The sequence below is a fragment of the Penicillium malachiteum genome, assembly GCF_028827825.1.
Source record: "Penicillium malachiteum strain IBT 17515 chromosome Unknown utg000003l:1.0-4950554.0:1.0-4952489.0, whole genome shotgun sequence".
Classification (NCBI taxonomy): domain Eukaryota; kingdom Fungi; phylum Ascomycota; class Eurotiomycetes; order Eurotiales; family Aspergillaceae; genus Penicillium; species Penicillium malachiteum.
Window position 1 is genome coordinate 4,238,196 of NW_026643096.1, and position 17,557 is coordinate 4,255,752.

Genomic DNA, 17,557 nt, shown 5'->3' on the forward strand with positions numbered 1-17,557 from the left:
GTGACTAAATCATTTTAACTATTGCCCAGCAGTTCCAGGTGTTCGTATGGAGTATACTTCAGTACTTTTGATGACCTCGGAGCTCTCCAGGGTAGCTGTCATAATGTCATAATGTCATGGGTTGTCCAGTTGTCAACTCCCAGGTGATGTGTCCAAATCCTGCTCAGGTGCCTCATCGTGCCATCTGCCACAGATATAGTAATAACTCAGACGATCCTCTAACAGTTGATGGCTCACATGTAATTAAAGGAGCCAGGGACTATTCAAGTCGTTCCAGTCTAGACTCATGGTCGTGTGCGATTCTGGACCATTGCGGAGTCGGTTGATCATTGGGATTCACGGTTCGGCATGACAGCCCCCACAGTGTGGTTTGGTTCTGGTTCAACGTGTCAACTCAGGTACAGGTACAACCGGTACAGGTACTCATCTGCACATGTGTACTCCGTAGTGTCTAGACTCATCATGTTTCGTGTTGACCCCACCCCTGTTCGAGTTTTCATTCCAGGGTCATAATCATAGGGGGTCAGGTAGGGTCATAGGGTCAGTGCTTGACGTGGAAAATCAAAGACCGTGACTGTTCCAGGTCAGAGTGCAGGGAATCGTGCGAAAAGAGAGTAGTAAAGACATGCTGATTCATTGGTTCCAAGGTTGGAAACTTGAACTCGATCTCCTTTGAATATTCTTTGCATTCAACTCCAGGGTTTTAACTCCAGGGCTTGGTGAATGAAATCGGGTAAGCCAACTGGAAGTCCATATGTCGCTTTGTCCATCGAGAATGAACCAAGAAAAGAAAGATGTCAATGCATACACCTGAAAGAAAAGATGAGAATGATGACTCTAAATATGGAACATTTGAATTCTATATGGCTAGTATGTTGAGAATTTCTGGATCTCTTTCAAATTCGACGCCTTTTTGCTCTTAGAGATCAGTCGAGGGTAAATAACTATCTACAAAGAAATATCATACCCAAGGGAATATCCCTTCAACTTTACACTTGAACAACCTTGGAGACATCTATCATTTCTTTCATGGATTCTCTCAGTTCAAAAACATAAATTCATGATAATCTTCACTTCATGCTCTTGAATTCTTCACTTTTGAGCGTTTCTCATTCTAATTTATCTTTCATCTCAACGTGATACACCAGAGTAGATCCATCATGTCCCAGTCAATGTGGGCTCAGAGCTCCCCGTCAGCGTTGAGCTCACCTACTAGTAGTAAAGGTACTAAAGGGCTTCAAGATGTGTTCAAGGTAAGAACTTTCGACCCTCTCAATACAGGTACAGAGTTAACATTTTAACTTGACAGGAATATCACCCTCCAAATGGTCGCATGTGGGCACCTCACTTTCCAGTATACGGCAGATCAGGAAATGGATTTCCAAACGATGGTACATCAGATTACCGCAATGTCATATTCCAGATGCTTATGCACTGTCCCCCATTTATCAACTGGCTCGAGAACTACATGCTGGAGCATATTGGAGTCAATCAGGACGATTTACTACCAGAAAGTCAAAGTCAAGTTGGACTCATTCCCATTGATGATTTGATTTGTCGAACTCGAGGCGAGGAGTGTTACTTATGCTCAATCTGGACAATTTACGCTACTTACTGGACCGAACGTCCGTCGAAAGATCCTTGGTTCATGAATGAGGACTTGTCTGAGGATCATTACAGAACTCTTTTCAATAACATGTGGGATAGGATCTTTGCCGAATGGAGTGAGACTGAAGATCATGTTGATGGACAACAGGATCCTGCAGAGTTTTGGCCGGTTCTTGTTAACATATTGCGTGCTGAAATCGATCCACAGAGGTATGATTTCCCCATCTCTATCAAAACTGTTAAAGACGTGAGTTAATTCTTTTTTCAAAGTCTGAAAGCTATAAACCAATTTGATCGAATTTTTGATCTCCCAATGCTTTCCAAGTGCGCGTGTCAAGGCTCTGGGGCTTGTAGTGAACCTCACTATGTAGAGCACCAGGAGTCGATGTTGCGCGTGGATTTTCCTCTTCATTCTAACAAAGCCGGATATAAGTTCTCCGTGCAAGGGGCACTCAACGAGTTTTTTAGTCGCAAAATTGAAGTCACTGGCAAGTGTGAGGCTTGCAAGAATCGTGGACAGCAGACGGAAGTTATCGCATTTCCACCCGAGGTTCTCTTTGTGCAAGTCAACCGAATGATCCAGGACAATGATGAGCCAAAGAAGAGCTTACGGCAAATCCAACTTGTGGAGAAGCTAGAGTTCGATGTTGAGCATTTTGATCCACGCTTAAACTTGACTACTGAAAACGCAAGGTGTCATTATGAACTGTTTTGGGTGGCGATGCACCGGGGTGAGAGCCTCCAAGAAGGTCACTATGATTGTTATGCCAAGGGACGCAAGCAGTGGTCGATGTTTGATGATGATCAAAGCTGGCCAATCGACAAGTATGAGGACTTTGCACATACTAGAGACGCCGAGCAGCAGGCTTACATTTTGGGATATCGTCGATATATCCCCGAAAATCGACAAAGTCACCCGACAATTGTTTTCAATCCAGATGGCATGCGAGAAGACCCAATGGACTTGGATGTACCTGAAACTGAGAATTTGACCGAAGAGGAGAAACAAGAGAGAGAGATGCTGAACCTGTCACATTGGACCGCACAGGACTTCGAAAGGGCAAAGAGGCTGATGATCACGTTTACTGATGTCGATGGATCATTTACTCGGTCTGTTGATCTCGTCGGCTTCGCAATAGATCCACTCAAAAAGAGAGCAATGCATCTGATAGGGTTCCCCAGTTCGACAACCGGCACTTTGGAGTTGACCTTGTTTGATAGGGACAACCATATAATTGAGAGCTGCTCAATGGATGGGTACTTAAAAGATGAGGGGACCGAGAAGCGGCGTCGAGACCACATAAGGGCTGGAATTATTGCTGATCGGAAGCGTCGACTCGGATTGATGACACCTGACGAGAAGTCCAATGTGAAGAAGCCTGCGAACAATAGACCCCTAGGAATGAGGACGCTTGCCGATCCTTCCCAAACGAGACCATTTGATATTAAAGATATTATTCTGGCTCATAGGCCCAAGACTGAGGCCCAACAGAGAGAGCAAATGGAGAAGGAAAAGCAGGAGAAAGAAGAGAAGGAGAAGAAAGAAAAGGAGGGAAAGGAGAAGGAGGATAAGAAGAAAGAGGGAGAGGCAAAGACAGGGAAGGAGAGTAGAAGGAGCAGCTTAAAGCAGAGCGCGGACAAGTTGAAGGATAAGATAAGAGAGGTTTTGAAGCCAAAGGATTCAGGAGTGAAGAAGAATGGAAAAGAGAAGAAGGATAAGAAGGATAAGAAAAAGAACAAGAAGAAGCATAAGAAGAAGAATGGGAAGAAGTCCAAGGATGGTGACTCTTCTTCCCATAGTGAAATGTCAGAAGGCTGAGTAGAAGAGCTGCCAGGGGAACTGAGTCCACGGTGCTTGGAGTAGTATTTCAAGTTCTTTGGAATATTGATATATTTATGTATGGGGGTTTAAGTTAGCATTGTGTTTATGAGTTTAAGCACTTAGATAGGTAGATAGTAGTAGATAGTTCGATTATTCAAGTTCAAAGGTTGTCAATTTGATCTTGTTCAAGTTCAATTTTACATTTAGAGATATAGTTTTTTACAAGATTATTTAAATGTTCAAGTTACTAGCACTGCCCAAAATTGATGATGCATATAGTACTATTTGTAGGTACTACTAGTGGTAGATGTAGTATATTGAAACTGCCTCATGTTACTAGTAGCAACCTTCAATGTTCAAGTTGGAATTGAACTAGGTAGTATATTGGTTCTTCAAAGTTTATACTAGTCTTTATGATCAAGAGTGTAATATTCCAATATTGTGCCTATGTATGTACGTAGTATTCAGATTTTGAAGATTGGTGGAATACTATGATACTATATACAATGATATAAGTAGTAGGTTGAAGTTGATCTTCTACCCGCTCCACTCCACACAAGATTGAAGACTCAACCTCACTTCACAGTGACAATAGTGACAATGGAGAACTCACAACCAAGCAAATCACCAGGTCCAATATTCATGGACCACCTGATCAACCAATTATCCCAATTCCAAGCTCCTGAACAGACAATCGAGGACCTACCAAGAACACAACGTGGAACCCAACTTGAGGAAAAACCACCCAACCCACTCTCTGCACTACCAGCTTCACAACTCGCCCAAGTGAAGCCTCTGATGCTTACAATACATTCTCTATTCCCGAATGATCTCCTACCAGCTCTTGATATCTTGGACCGAGGACTCGTGCAGCGCTTTATACGCGAGGATCGAATGGATGATCCTACAGCTCCGAGTCACTCAGAGCTGGAACACTCACGAGATCAAGAAATGACAATGAATCCATCCCAAAACTTGAAACAAAATACAAAGAGTGACACATCCGCACAATCTGAAGACATTTTCTTCGTGATATCTGCTTCATCGGCTCCTTTACCCAAACCTCCTGGGACATCATCTCCATCTACACCCGGCAATGTTCCACCCCAAACACAGACACAGACGCAGACACAGGAACAAATCAAAGGATACGAAGTCAGATTACATGCATGGAATTGTACATGTCCTACATTTGCGCTCTCTGCATTTCGGGATCCTTCTAGATTGAATCACCAGTTTGAATATCCCTCTGGTATACACATAGCGGACCCGGATCAGAGTGGAAATGTCTATCCCTATCCGTATCCCTTTGGTGGGACTCTTACTTCTGTTCGAGACAGGGCTTCTCCTCCTATTTGTAAACATATTCTTGCTTGTTTGCTTTTTATTCGATGTCCTGGTTTATTTGGAGGTTGTGGAGATGGGAGATGTATTATTTCTAAAGAGGAGTTGGCGGGGTGGTGTGCTGGTTTTGGTGGATAATCATTAATAATGACTTCAAAAGATGGCGATTCAACTGATTTTTAGAAGAGTGACATAGTCCATATACTTCATACAACTATTTACGGAGCATACAATAAACACCAGACTGGTTAACTTAACCACCGCTAGTACTCTAGCAGTCTATCATGTCATGATCTACCTAAACGTAGCTTAATTCTTCTTCTTGTTCTTATCAGATTCATCCTCCTTCTGATCCTTCTCCTTCTTACCATCCTTCTCCTTGTCCAGCTCCTCACGCTTTGTATCATTCTCCTCCTGCTGCTGTCTGTTTTGAATCTTGTTCTCAATCAGATCATGGAAAGCCGTGATAGCGCGAATCAAACTACTAATGTAGATAGCCATAAGCTGGTCATTTGTCTTCACGCTCATCGCCCGGGCCAGCTCGCTGTTCTCGATCTGTGTCTCTTGGCCGCTGATTCGTGGTGTCTGTGCGGGGGTCGACAGGTTGGGAAGGAGGTTGAATACATCCTGAAGGTTACCCAGGATAGCGTGGTTGACTGGGAGTTCTCCATCGAGGACTTTTTGAAGGTATTGACCGATATCGCGGAGTCGGAGGTGCAGCCCTTGCAATGATTGCAGCTGTGAGGTAATACGTGTGGAAAGAGTGCCGACGGCTACATCCCTGATATCGCGGAGAAGATGTTCCACACCGATTTCCTCTGCTTCCTCGGCCTCAATTATCGATGGTGTATGCACGAAGGTCTTTGAGGTTGTGGTTCCGTCCTGTATACATTAGCTTGATAGGTTTCAACAGGGCTGTCAACAAAGAAGTACTCACATCCTTGATCTCATCCACGGCAAAGTAGGCGTCTGTAGGGACACCAACCTCCTTGGGTTGTACATCGACAATGACCAACAAGGGGTTCGGGGTGTATTTCTTGAAGAGCTCGTTGATTTCCAGATCTGAAGCGCGTAGCTTGGGGCCAGAGTGATACCAGCCAACCAACTTCTCCCGGGCATTGATCTTCTTGAACATGTCTCTCATGGATTCGACGAAGTTGTGGTCCAGGAACCACACTGATGGGTCCTTCTCATCTTCCTCGAACGGCACTAGATATCGCGATGGTTAGCTTTGTGATGAGGACATGGGAATGATCTGTAGCTTGGTATATCACGTACCTGCGAAACTGTTGGATACCCGCACATTGTTGCCCGAGTTCTCTCCCAGTAGCACACCCACTACACGCTTGCGAGTTCCCTTTGCTGTACGTCCGTAGTGATCGGCGACAGAAAGCAGGACTAACGGGGCAACCGTGACGCTGCGGTTGACGAGGGATAAGGTGTCCGCCGTGGTGGCAGGCATGGTGGAGGAGTGTGAAGAAAAATCCGAGTAAAGGAGGAGTAAAGTATAGGGTTAACAGATGGTTATCACCGGATGAGATGGAGGATGAAGGTGAATGGAATTCGGAGTAGGATGATGCTCTAGCATTCGACCTCTCCCAGCTGGGAGCTTCGGTGTTTGCGCCACTGCGGCTGGTATTCTTAGTAAGCATCAGACAAATTGCCTACAATTTAATATGATAGTAGTCTTGACAATTATAGATATAATTATAAAAAAATAATATAGAAATTCAGTATTGGTCTAGAATATAATTTATCCACCAGAATATTGACTATAAAACAAGGAATAATGGTGTATCCCGAGGGACATTCAGCTCTCCTCTGCAGTTATATGCAATTGCCTCCGAACCTCGGGCGCTAAGTCTTATTTCCTTCCCTTCCGTCTTCTCCATCTTTCCCCGTCTTCTCTTCTCTTACCCATCTACACTTCCCTTAGGTTCTTAAGACTCCTCCCCACTCTCCTCAATCACAATGGCTCCTATCACTCAAGAGGTCGTCTCCGGTCTGCAGGACACCATCGCCAAGCTGGAGGCTAAGGTTGTCGACCTGGAGCAGCGCCTGGTCAATGGCGGCGAGAAGCCCAAGTCAGTTGCTGAGCAGATGCGCATCATCCTGATGGGTCCTCCTGGTGCTGGTGAGTATCTTATTACCTTTGGGAATCCCCGAGATTCCGGATGGACTACGGTCACGGTTAATTAACACTTCGCAGGCAAGGGTACCCAGGCCCCGAACATCAAGGACAAGTACTGCGCGTGCCACCTGGTATGAGATTATCCAATTGCCCCCTTTTCACTTACAGAGATACTCTGTTTGCTAACTTGAGTGTTTTCCCGAATAGGCTACCGGTGACATGCTGCGATCCCAGGTCGCGAAGAAGACCGAGCTCGGAAAGGAAGCTAAGAAGATCATGGACCAGGGTGGTCTCGTTAGCGACGAGATCATGATTGGCATGATCAAGAGCGAGCTGGAGAACAACGCCGAGTGCAAGAACGGGTAAGAAGGAAAAAACGCGTCCAAATATCCACAGCTAGCGGCTAACAACTCCACAGCTTCATTCTCGATGGTTTCCCTCGCACAGTCGCTCAGGCCGAGCGTCTGGATGACATGCTTACTGAGCGTAAGCAGAAGCTCCAGCACGCCGTTGAGCTGCAGATCGACGATGCTCTCCTTGTCGCCCGTATCACTGGCCGTCTGGTCCACCCTGCCTCCGGTCGCTCTTACCACAAGATCTTCAACCCTCCCAAGTCCGACATGAAGGACGATGTCACTGGCGAGCCTTTGATCCAGCGTTCCGATGACAACGCCGAGACCCTCACCAAGCGTCTGTCTACCTACCACGCTCAGACCGCCCCTGTCTGCGAATACTACAAGAAGACCGGTATCTGGCGCGGCATTGACGCCAGCCAGGAGCCTGGTCAGGTCTGGAAGAGCCTCCTGGGTGTTTTCCACAAGAACTAGAGGGTTCTTGAGTTGGGAGGATGGCCAAAACTTATACCTCCTAAAAAGCAAAAGTGGAGGCCTTGTCATGTCTGAGTTCTTGTAATGTTTTTACCATTTTTCTTTTGTTTGGGTTTGGCTTGGAAGAACATGAGGAAATCTGGACTGGCATGATGAATATCATATAGATTAATCTGTCTCCTTGGCCATGTATAGTATGTGTACTTGAGTACCAATACATTGTGATCGGACCGAGAATCAACCTGGAACATTACACTAGAACAGTAAACAGAACAATAATCGTTATTATACTCCAGTAGTAGACCGAACTTGAAACAATGGACAATCAGTGTGAACAATGAGTATGAATAATATTATGTTCAAGTCAATAGAATGCCATTGTCACTGACACTACGGTGTTTACTACAACTTCAACGGATACTCAGTAGACTCAATAGAATCAGGATAAACCAAACCACCCTGTCTTCTAACCTCATCCATAACCTCCATAATAACAATACTCTCCTCGAGGGACATGGTTTCACTCTCCAATTTCCCATCCCTCAAACACCTCGCAACCTCATCAGCCTCCCAGTACATTCCACGTCCCTGAGCCGGGAACTCAAACTCCACATCTCTCACCTCCCCGAGTCCCTTGTTCGGGATAACTCTGTATCTCGTAGGTTGGAAGGGAAATCCGAAAACTTGGATCTCACCCTTATCACCCTGAATCCGAATTGGTGGACCAGCTGTGCCCTTTTCATCGGGGTCATTTCCTACTCGCATACTTGTCATTGCTACTCCCTGTGAGTATTTCACATTCGGACCATTAGATGGTGTTGATGTTGGGAAAGAGAGTAGCATGGTAGTTGCTTCATCAGATCCTGTGAGATGGTAAGGGGTAATCTGGGATGTAACAGTTGGTGGTTTTCTTTGGTCCTTTGGAAGAGTATGATAGAGAGTTTGGAAGATCCAGGTTAGGGAGTAGATTCCCACTGATATCAATGTCAATGCTTCAAATATTCCCTGGAAAGGAAGGGTCAACTCACAGTCTAGTAAACATCCACCTGCAAGATCAAGGTTCACCATCCTGTTCTCCAGACCAAACGTATTCTCCGGATCATTACTGAAACTCGTATCCGCAATAACGCGGTACACCTCACCAATAGCACCCTGCTTAATCAGATCCCGAACTTGAATGCTCAAAGGGAAGTACCGAGTCCAAACAGCTTCCATAAGGAAGAGATTCTTCTTGCGGGCTGTCTCAGCCAAGATCTTGGTTTGGGCCGCGTTGACCGTGAATGCCTTTTCACAGAGAACATGTTTACCGGCCTCGAGAGCTAGCATGGCATTTTGATAATGGTGTGAGTGTGGAGTGGCGATGTAAACGACATCAATGTTTGCATCTGCAACTAGTTCCTCGTATGAGCCGTATGCGGTACATGGAGATGGGATGTCGAGTTCGGTGATGAATTGGTCTGCGCGTTCCTTTGAAGAGGAGGATGATACGGCGACCACTTGGTGGGTTATGTCGGTGGCGTCGCGAGTTTTGGGATCCTTAAGGAGATCGCGGACGAATGCTGTTGATTTTAGCCGTTGTACTATGTACCTGCAGGTTGACAGGGATGTTACTCTTTGCGATTCCACCCGTGGCTATATCCTTAGTTAGCATTTAAATGTACCATATTTATTTCTGAGTCCTTGCGGGTTGGTCATACCCATGATACCCCATTTGATTAAGTGTGCCATTTTGATTGTTGATTGTTGAGAGACGATGAAATCAATTGATCAGTAGTGAGAAGTGTTGTTTAGAGGAAAGGACCTCGGGAGGAGAGGAGAGATGATGATCTTTAGGGTTCATTTGAAGTGGGGGAAATGAGATGCGCCGATGCGCCGAGCGGGGCAAAGCAACATGATTATGCTACACTACGAAAGATGGATATACGATGGAGTTTGATAAAATATTGAATATTATTTTGATAATGAGTATGGTTTGCTAATTTTGATAGTTTTGCTCATTCCTTCAATGCTCTGTCTTAATGCGTACTTTCTGCCCAGGAGATTCAATGCCCTAAGAAATCAATCAGTAAATACTTCCAAGGAATGATATCAAGTCGACTGAACTCACCTCTGCCTTTCGCTTGCCCAGCACAGAATCCGGAGTCCCAGTGCGTGCCTGCGGGGTAAAGCTACGTGGAGCCGGCCCATCTTTAGTAACCTCATCGTAGCAGCTGGCATGATAAACTCGACCATTAACAGTAACAGCATCTTGCCAGATCCAATCCTGCACTTCTTCGGACCAGGTTGATTCGAATTTCTCCTGGCAGATAGGGCAGGGGGTATTGCGGAGCATGGCATCATTCGGGGCTCGAATCCACTGCTTGGGCGGTCCTTGCTTGGATGCATCACCTTCAGCGCCGGCGGCTCCTTCAGCATTGCCTTCGGAGTCAGCTATGCCTTGGTCATCATCAACTTCGCGAGATTGAATCCAATCCTATTTATGATTAGCTTGATGCCCATCCAAACTGGGAGGAATACATACTCCTTCATCGACATACCAGCTGCGAGTCTGAGCTCGCTGGCTAGCGTCGACCATGCGCTGGTTGGTCTTGAAATGCCAATCCAAATGTCTGGCTTTCTGTTCGCGACCCTCCTCGGTTGCTGAAAAACGGCGGCCACAGGTTCCACATTTGTTTGATTTCGCCTCATAGAGAGATGCGACCAGTGCGACTCGATGACTATATATGATGAATAAGCATAAGAATACACAATGGGAGTTAAAAGTTTGGACCTACATTTTCATGGAAGAGGAGTTCATAGGAATTGTTGACGAGACATTGACTGGAGTAGGTGCCTGAGGGGTGGGCACGGGTGGTGTACATCGAAGTTGGCCGGGAATAAGGAATGGGAGGCCTCCAGCGGGAGCCGACCCGCCGGAGTTCATCATTGGCGGCGCGGATGCAGGAGGCAAAAGCCCCCGTAATCTGAGAGCAGCGATCAAGGGGTTCTCTGCCGATTGTGGGGTGCTGGTGGTGGTAGGAATCTGAGGCATATGAGAGAGAACATTGGGGATCTGCGGAGGAGTGGGTTGCTGATTGATGGCTGTGGCCTTAAGAAGCCCGGCAATGGTCTCAGAATTCAGAAGATAGGATAGAGCTGGATTGGATTGAACAGGTGGTGTTGAGACGGGAGCTGGGGCGGACACTGGAGGGTTGGGAGCAGGAGCAGAAGGAGCAACTACTGGATGGGGAAATTTGAACGCGGCGAGCTGATCCCGAACAAGCATTTGTTCTTCTGGTTTCAGACGCTGGTTTTGCATAATTCCCTGCAGATCAAGTAGTGATTTGAGTCGCTGTTGGCTAATTTGGCTGAAGGGATTATTCCCAAAGTCAGTTCGGGCTGCAAAGATCAATCTCTCCAAGTCCTGGTGCAGAGCTGCCATGTCTCCATCGGAGTGGTTGCCTGGAGGTGTCTAACGAGAAGATTAGCTTCGATCCTATAGAGTCTCGTCATGAGATAACTTACCGAAGTCTTTGGAATGTTTGCATGATTTCCATAATGATTTGTCCGAGACATGGTCGACTGCTGGTGTGTATGCTGCCGACCCGTGGGAGTCGCACTGCCTCGACCACGGCTAACTTCGGGCTGACGTCGCAGGCGTTCAGAATCAAGAAACTTCGTGCGAGCTTTAATGAGGGCTGTCTCGATATCGCGAGTGATCTGAGGGGAAAAGACGGGGCGTGTATCCAGTGAGCCGGGAACGGGCTCCTTCCAAGTCTTCAACATTTCATCCAATTTGCGCCGAGTTGGAGAGTCGACCAAAGTGTACGCGTTCAGGAAGGTTGTGTACATCTTCCGTCCCAGAAAAAGCGTGTATGGAGTTCCGACATTCTTCACAATGGAATCAACTACATAAAGAGCGGGCAGTTTCGAGTGAGGCGGGGTCTACTTGATGGTCAGAATATGCTACAGGGTGAACCGAGGACGACACCTACCTTTCCGATATGGTCCTGCAGGACTTTTGAAATGGCCTCGGCATGTTCAGTGTTCTCTTTGGCGATGACAGTCAAATTGCTGATTTGGAAACGGTCATTGGAGATCAAGTCTTCCAGGGAGCACTTGTAGTCCTCGGCAACTTCATCGGAAGGGTAGTCCGACATGGTGAAGGATGGATCGGGGAGCTGAATTGAAAAGCTGGATGAGATTGAGACGTTGAAGGAGTCGGAGAGGTTAAAGGAAGTGGAGGGAGTGGAGGCTGAGAAAAAAAGATTAGTTCTTCAGAGCAGACTAAGTCTCTCTGATATTATGAGATCCTTCACTTGATCCGAGTCCGCAGTGAATGGTTTTTTTTCTCTCTGAATTTTGTCTTGTTTGTCAAATCTCATTCACTGATGTTTGTCATGCACTGCACTTGTTTTTTTCTTTTTCTGTGCTTTCTTTTTTCTTTTGTTTTTTTTCCCCCTTTGTTCTTGTTCTTGTTCTTGTTTTTTCCCTGATCTGGAGTCACTAATCAACAGAATTGTCCTTCCTTAAGCAGAGTGATCCACAGAGTGAAATCCCCTGGAAACCAACATAAGATGGAGAAAAAAGTCGGAACTTGTAAATGCTTGCTAGCTATCTTGCACGTATTCTAATCCAAATTCCCTTGAGTCCACCACGAGTCACGAGTCACGAGGATGAGAGAAACCAGATCGTCCACCAAGGATTTAGAATAAACGGATTGAATATTGAATGCAACGCTGAAAAGTAGAAATTGGAATGCGAAAGAGTAGAAGAGAGATGTCGTGAGTATGTAGAGAGAGAGAGAGAGAGAGAGAGAGAGAGAGAGAGAGAGAGAGAGTGTGTGTGTGTGTGTGTGTGTGTGATGATGAGGAGAAGATGAAGTTGGAAGAATGAAAGGGAGGAGATTAGATCAGGTGATCAATGACGGCATTTGCGGAGTATTACATACTCTCTCTTCTTACACTCTTACACTCGCACACATCTCTACATCTGATTCATTTAAATTCCCCGATATTCAATACTTACCTACCAATTCAAAATGAAGTTCTTTATCAGCGCCCTCATGGTTCTACTCCCTTTGGTGATGGCTGCTAAAGCCCTCAAGTCCGTCATCGTCACGTACCCCAAGGGAACTCCTTCGGGGATTATTGACGACGCAAAGCAGGCTATAGTCGCAGCGGTAAGTTACCCTGAGTATCTTTTAGAATGCGAAACTGACTTCTTCTCCTTCAGGGTGGCATTATTACTCATGAATATCGTAAGTTCTCCCCATACGCTCTTATCTCATGACAATCGCTAATTATTTGCCTCATTACAGACCTCTTCAAGTATGATCCAATTCAGTCATCACCATCCTCTCGAGGTCCCTACTAACATTACACAGTGGATTCGCGGCTGAAGCTCCTGTGAATGCCCTCCAGACTCTCTCCTCCCAGTCTATCCAATATAAACCCGAAATCGAGGAGGACAAGATCGTGTCGATTAACGGCGAATACGTGGGTCAGACACACGACTTCTAAATCAACCTTAGAACCCAGCATGGACTGGTCCAATACAAAGCGATATTCGGACGATACTATGCTATTTATAGCAGGACTATATGACGGATAGTGAACAGCGGTCGGGCACCATGGTTCATTACTTGACAATCTCTTTTCAGCAGGTTCAATGTGGCGCAGATTCAGGAATGTGTTATGGGATTTGATACTTAATACTGGTTTAATACTACTGCCTTGTCCAAATGGGGCTGCTGAGCGGCACTAACTAGGACTCGGACTGGGCGGGGGCTGTGGAGTTGATCGATTTACTAGGACAAGTGGAATGGAATTTCAAATTTACATTCTTTAATTTATCTTTGTTTTTGCCTACGGAGTACAATATCTACTTTTCTATATGAGTATTCGTACCTGCATATTCTTTCATAGTATTAGGCATCTGTAATACCGGGATGATCATCCCCACTAGTGCCTAGTGCTTTACTCGGGCGCCCTGGCCCCGAACGCGACTCGCGTGGATCCTTCTTCCCCAACTCCCCCGGGGGAATGTCAATGCTGAAACTTGAACCTACATCCATTCCTGTGCGTTTCACTCAACGCCATGTCCGTGGAACACAACGTGACCAAGGTTCTGCTGGAATGGATCAACAGCTTTTCCCTCGGCAAAACACTCCGCGCCACGGATGAATTGACCGATGGAATCATCCTATGGGAGATCCTCCAAGACATCGATCCACAATACTTCCTCGACGAGATCCCCGAGCGCAATCCCGATAATCATTGGGTCGCCAAATGGCAAAACCTCAAGCATATCCATAAGCTTCTGCTGAGCTATATTCGACACCAGAACGACGATACCATACCCTCGGGCCTCGACCCCTCCCCCAATCTCGAAGCCATCGCCGAGAAAGCATCATCGAAGGAAACGAACAAGTTGCTGAAACTGCTTCTTATCGCCGCGATTAGCTCCCCCAATGCGGAGACATACGTGCAGACACTCCAAGCCTTGAGCACATCGACCCAGGAGGGGCTGAAAGATATTATTGAAGATGCACACAATGGCCAGCACGAGCCCATGGATGCAGCTGACGAGTTGCGAGAGGACTTTGCAAAGCGAGACCACCCGGTGGATATAGAATTGCAATTCGAGGAACGCGTGGGAAAGGTGCTAGCGGAGAACGATCGCCTATCCCACGAGAAGAAGGAATTGGAGAAGGCGTTGGAGGACCTGCATAATCGTCTGGCACGTCTGCAAGAAAACAACGACACTCTTCAGAATCGTCTGGCTTCTACCGAGGATCGCTTGGTGACCCTCAAGTCCGGTAAAGGCGATCTGGGGTTCAACGCGAAGGCACTGGAGAGCAAAACAAGACAACAAGATGATCTGATCGCGTCTCAGGAGGCGAAACTCACTGCTGCTCAGGATGAAATCGACAGTCTACGCATGACGGTTGAGTCGCTGAAGGTCAAGAACCAACGGTACCAGAAGTTACAGGATGACTATGATGAGCTCCGTACGGACAGAGATCAGCTGGCGCGCAAGGCGAATGCCGCTGAGAAGTATCGTCAAAAGCTTCAAGCGAGTCAGGATTTTGAGAAAGAGAACCAGACTCTGAAGAATCAGATCAAGGATCTTCAGCAGCAGTTGAAGGAGACTGACTCGCAGCAGCGATGGACATCGGAGCGTGATGTCGAGTTGGAGGAGTACCGAAAACTTCTCCCTCGTATTGAGCAGGAGTGTAATGAGATTCAGAATCTCAAGAAACAACTTGAGTTTAACAATCACGCGCTGACTGAGCGACTTGAAAGTGCCGACGAGCAGCATGAGAGAGACGATGCTTTGATCGGTGAACTGCGAGAACGTCTACGGGAGCTGGAAGGCCTACCTGGTAGTCCTTCGCCAGGTTCTGAAACACCGAAAATGCAGGGGACGCTATCCAAGGACTTTGAGTCGATGAGCATGAAGGATTCTCAACTGTATGTGCAGCACCAGCACTACAAACTATCAATTGCCTCTAACATAAGTATAGGAAATCCGACACTGATGAACTGAAGCGAGAGACAGATGCGAAGGAGCCATCAGTATGTTTCATTTATCCATATATCACGCTCTCACTAACATCTTCCAGTCGGAGTCTCAAACAGAAGGATTTTCTGAGAATTTCAACACATCCGTGCAACTTGCCCGTTCCAACTCCACGCAGAGGTACGTTTTCAGTCGGCTCTATTCTTAGCACTCACTAACCCGGTCTAGTGATGAATATTGGAAACTATACGAGACCTATACAACCACATTGAAAAGACTCGCAGGGGTCCAGGATAGCTTGGAAAACACTAAGAAGGATCTCTCCGAGGCACAGACCCAGGGTAAGCATTCGTTACGTTTTTCATCCGTATATATCATTAATTCCGTCCAGTCAATCTCATCAGTACAGAGAAAGCCGACATGCTCCGCGAGCTTGAAGAGCACGACTCAGCCGAGCTCACCAAACTGCGCGGTGACTGGGCGAGTCTCACACAGAATATTCACCATCTCGAGGCCGAGGTAGATGCTAGCCAAACCTTAGTTCGTGAAGTGTGTTCCGAGCGAGAGGAGCTACGCAAGATGCTCGAAGATAAGCAGAATGAGATCAGTGCCGAAGACCAGGAAGTTATGAACGAGATGCAGATGCTCCTGGGTGAATTTGAAATTCATAATTCGGAAAGTGGTGAAGTACCGAAGAAGTCCAGCTTCGAGTTGCTGAAGCAGTGTGCTGGAGTCTTGGAGAAGAATGTTGAGCGACTTGCTCAGCGTGCAGAGGTTCGTTCTCCATTACCTATTCTGATGTGCAATACTAATTTAGATTCAACAGTATATTCAACAACAGAATGAACTCATCAAGTCACTCCGAGAGAGCATGAAGGCCTACGAGGAGAACCTGGATGATGGTGTTCCTAAAGAACGTGAAGTGAGTTGTCCTACTCTAATCTCTTCATGGCTATCTCTAACATTCACAGATTGAACTCCAAAAAATCATCGACGATCAAGCTCGAGAACTCAGCCTCGTCAGCTCAGCATGGTACCATCTCCAAAGCCGATGGCAGAACAACAACATGACCATCTCGCGGTATCGACAAGGTGCCGGGATGACAGATCCACGAGGCTGGCTGGCGAGGCAACGAAGCGCGGTTGCTGGTCAATAGGCTTCTGTATATACATTAAGTCTTTCATGTTTGGTTCGGGCACCTGGGGGCTTGTTTATATCCTAGACCTCCTATAGTATGCTTGCATCCCATGCAGATTGCATTGCATTTGCGTTTTCGTTTAGACGTATGATTTCTTTTGCATATATGTTTTACTTTATCATCAACGTTCAAGTTTGAGCTGACTACTGTCGAGCTAGATATATAATCATTGTCCAAGAAGAGTATCAAAGTAGTACTTGAAACAAAAATACCTAGGCACTTCACTCGAATTTGTGGATGTAATATTCCTTAGCATTTATTGGCCCCTTTATGTTACGGTTAGCTGTTAAATAAGCTCATGATGACCTCTGGCGCCCAGTGTTGTTTGGGAAGTCAAAAGACATATCCCCACGGTGTGATTCAAAGAGCATATAACTCCTGCAGGACCGGTAGGCTGTCGCCGCGGGTGCTTGATACCAACATTATCGGCTTGTTGAGGCATATCCCCAAGAATAGCCGTAATGCGTGATTTAGCTGGAAAATTCAAAGAGACAGTTCCGCGGACACCCACAACGACCGCGAGTTGTTTTCTCGGCTGATAATAGTGTCAATATCACGTTCTCCCTCCCATTAATCGAGCCCGGGCCCACAGTCATCGTCTCTGCCAGTCATGCCGGTCCATTGCGTGAAACACGCCTTTTTCGGGTAACATAACGTCCGTTGGAGACTTGGTATTGGATTGAGTGTTATAATTACTCTTCGCCCAGTCCTGGACTAGTATAATATCATGGATATAGTCCTCTTTCTCTTTCTCAGAAATGCGTCATCCCGATGCGTGACAAAGTGATAATCGCGCTCAATGATCAGTATCAGTAGGTTCAGTTTCACCCAACCTGATAGACCTGTGCCGGCATGGTCGGCGCTCTTGCTATCTCCTTCCAGGCATTGTCTGACCAAGCATAGTCAAATCAATAGGAGTGCCACAGGCATCCACAGGTATTCATCAGTCTGCCCGGTCGAGTCGGACATAGTGTAACTGACCGGTCGGGTCCGTTGTGATCCTGCAGGTAGCATACCTCGATGACAATCAGACTTCAAAACCCACATGGACTAAATGCCGCATTCACTTTTTGGCCCAATTTCCAAATCCAATGGTGGATGCACGGCACGTTTTCGACGGATC

The 17,557-nt window shown here is 46.5% G+C and overlaps 8 protein-coding genes across 8 annotated transcripts; 5 read left to right on the forward strand and 3 right to left on the reverse strand.

The window, feature by feature from the left end:
• Positions 1–1,160: 1,160 nt before the first annotated feature.
• On the forward strand, positions 1,161–3,427 carry N7483_007879 (ubiquitin carboxyl-terminal hydrolase; the record flags this gene model as incomplete). The annotated part of the gene is made up of 3 exons (XM_057091316.1): positions 1,161–1,253; positions 1,310–1,818; positions 1,879–3,427. 3 exons carry the CDS (start codon positions 1,161–1,163, stop codon positions 3,425–3,427), a joined length of 2,151 nt encoding a protein of 716 aa, XP_056946057.1.
• Positions 3,428–4,030: 603 nt separating this feature from the next.
• Positions 4,031–4,912, forward strand: N7483_007880 (uncharacterized protein; the record flags this gene model as incomplete). The annotated part of the gene is made up of 1 exon (XM_057091317.1): positions 4,031–4,912. One exon carries the CDS (start codon positions 4,031–4,033, stop codon positions 4,910–4,912), a length of 882 nt encoding a protein of 293 aa, XP_056946058.1.
• A 171-nt stretch (positions 4,913–5,083) lies between these two features.
• Positions 5,084–6,236, reverse strand: rpn8 (proteasome regulatory particle lid subunit RPN8; the record flags this gene model as incomplete). Its single annotated transcript, XM_057091318.1, has 3 exons — positions 5,084–5,656; positions 5,712–5,983; positions 6,053–6,236. 3 exons carry the CDS (start codon positions 6,234–6,236, stop codon positions 5,084–5,086), a joined length of 1,029 nt encoding a protein of 342 aa, XP_056946059.1.
• A 509-nt stretch (positions 6,237–6,745) lies between these two features.
• On the forward strand, positions 6,746–7,732 carry adk1 (adenylate kinase ADK1; the record flags this gene model as incomplete). The annotated part of the gene is made up of 4 exons (XM_057091319.1): positions 6,746–6,908; positions 6,984–7,036; positions 7,113–7,267; positions 7,324–7,732. 4 exons carry the CDS (start codon positions 6,746–6,748, stop codon positions 7,730–7,732), a joined length of 780 nt encoding a protein of 259 aa, XP_056946060.1.
• A 402-nt stretch (positions 7,733–8,134) lies between these two features.
• N7483_007883 (Gfo/Idh/MocA family protein) lies at positions 8,135–9,460 on the reverse strand (the record flags this gene model as incomplete). The annotated part of the gene is made up of 4 exons (XM_057091320.1): positions 8,135–8,706; positions 8,761–9,291; positions 9,344–9,364; positions 9,430–9,460. 4 exons carry the CDS (start codon positions 9,458–9,460, stop codon positions 8,135–8,137), a joined length of 1,155 nt encoding a protein of 384 aa, XP_056946061.1.
• Positions 9,461–9,734: 274 nt separating this feature from the next.
• On the reverse strand, positions 9,735–11,871 carry N7483_007884 (putative mRNA cleavage factor complex component Pcf11; the record flags this gene model as incomplete). Its single annotated transcript, XM_057091321.1, has 6 exons — positions 9,735–9,782; positions 9,840–10,205; positions 10,254–10,449; positions 10,507–11,183; positions 11,237–11,656; positions 11,707–11,871. 6 exons carry the CDS (start codon positions 11,869–11,871, stop codon positions 9,735–9,737), a joined length of 1,872 nt encoding a protein of 623 aa, XP_056946062.1.
• Positions 11,872–12,752: 881 nt separating this feature from the next.
• Positions 12,753–13,233, forward strand: N7483_007885 (uncharacterized protein; the record flags this gene model as incomplete). Its single annotated transcript, XM_057091322.1, has 4 exons — positions 12,753–12,893; positions 12,947–12,971; positions 13,032–13,041; positions 13,098–13,233. 4 exons carry the CDS (start codon positions 12,753–12,755, stop codon positions 13,231–13,233), a joined length of 312 nt encoding a protein of 103 aa, XP_056946063.1.
• A 577-nt stretch (positions 13,234–13,810) lies between these two features.
• N7483_007886 (putative microtubule binding protein HOOK3) lies at positions 13,811–16,392 on the forward strand (the record flags this gene model as incomplete). Its single annotated transcript, XM_057091323.1, has 7 exons — positions 13,811–15,186; positions 15,240–15,291; positions 15,339–15,415; positions 15,464–15,576; positions 15,627–16,009; positions 16,062–16,157; positions 16,207–16,392. The coding sequence occupies 7 exons, from the start codon at positions 13,811–13,813 to the stop codon at positions 16,390–16,392; spliced, it is 2,283 nt and encodes a 760-aa protein (XP_056946064.1).
• Between the last annotated feature and the right edge of the window lie 1,165 nt (positions 16,393–17,557).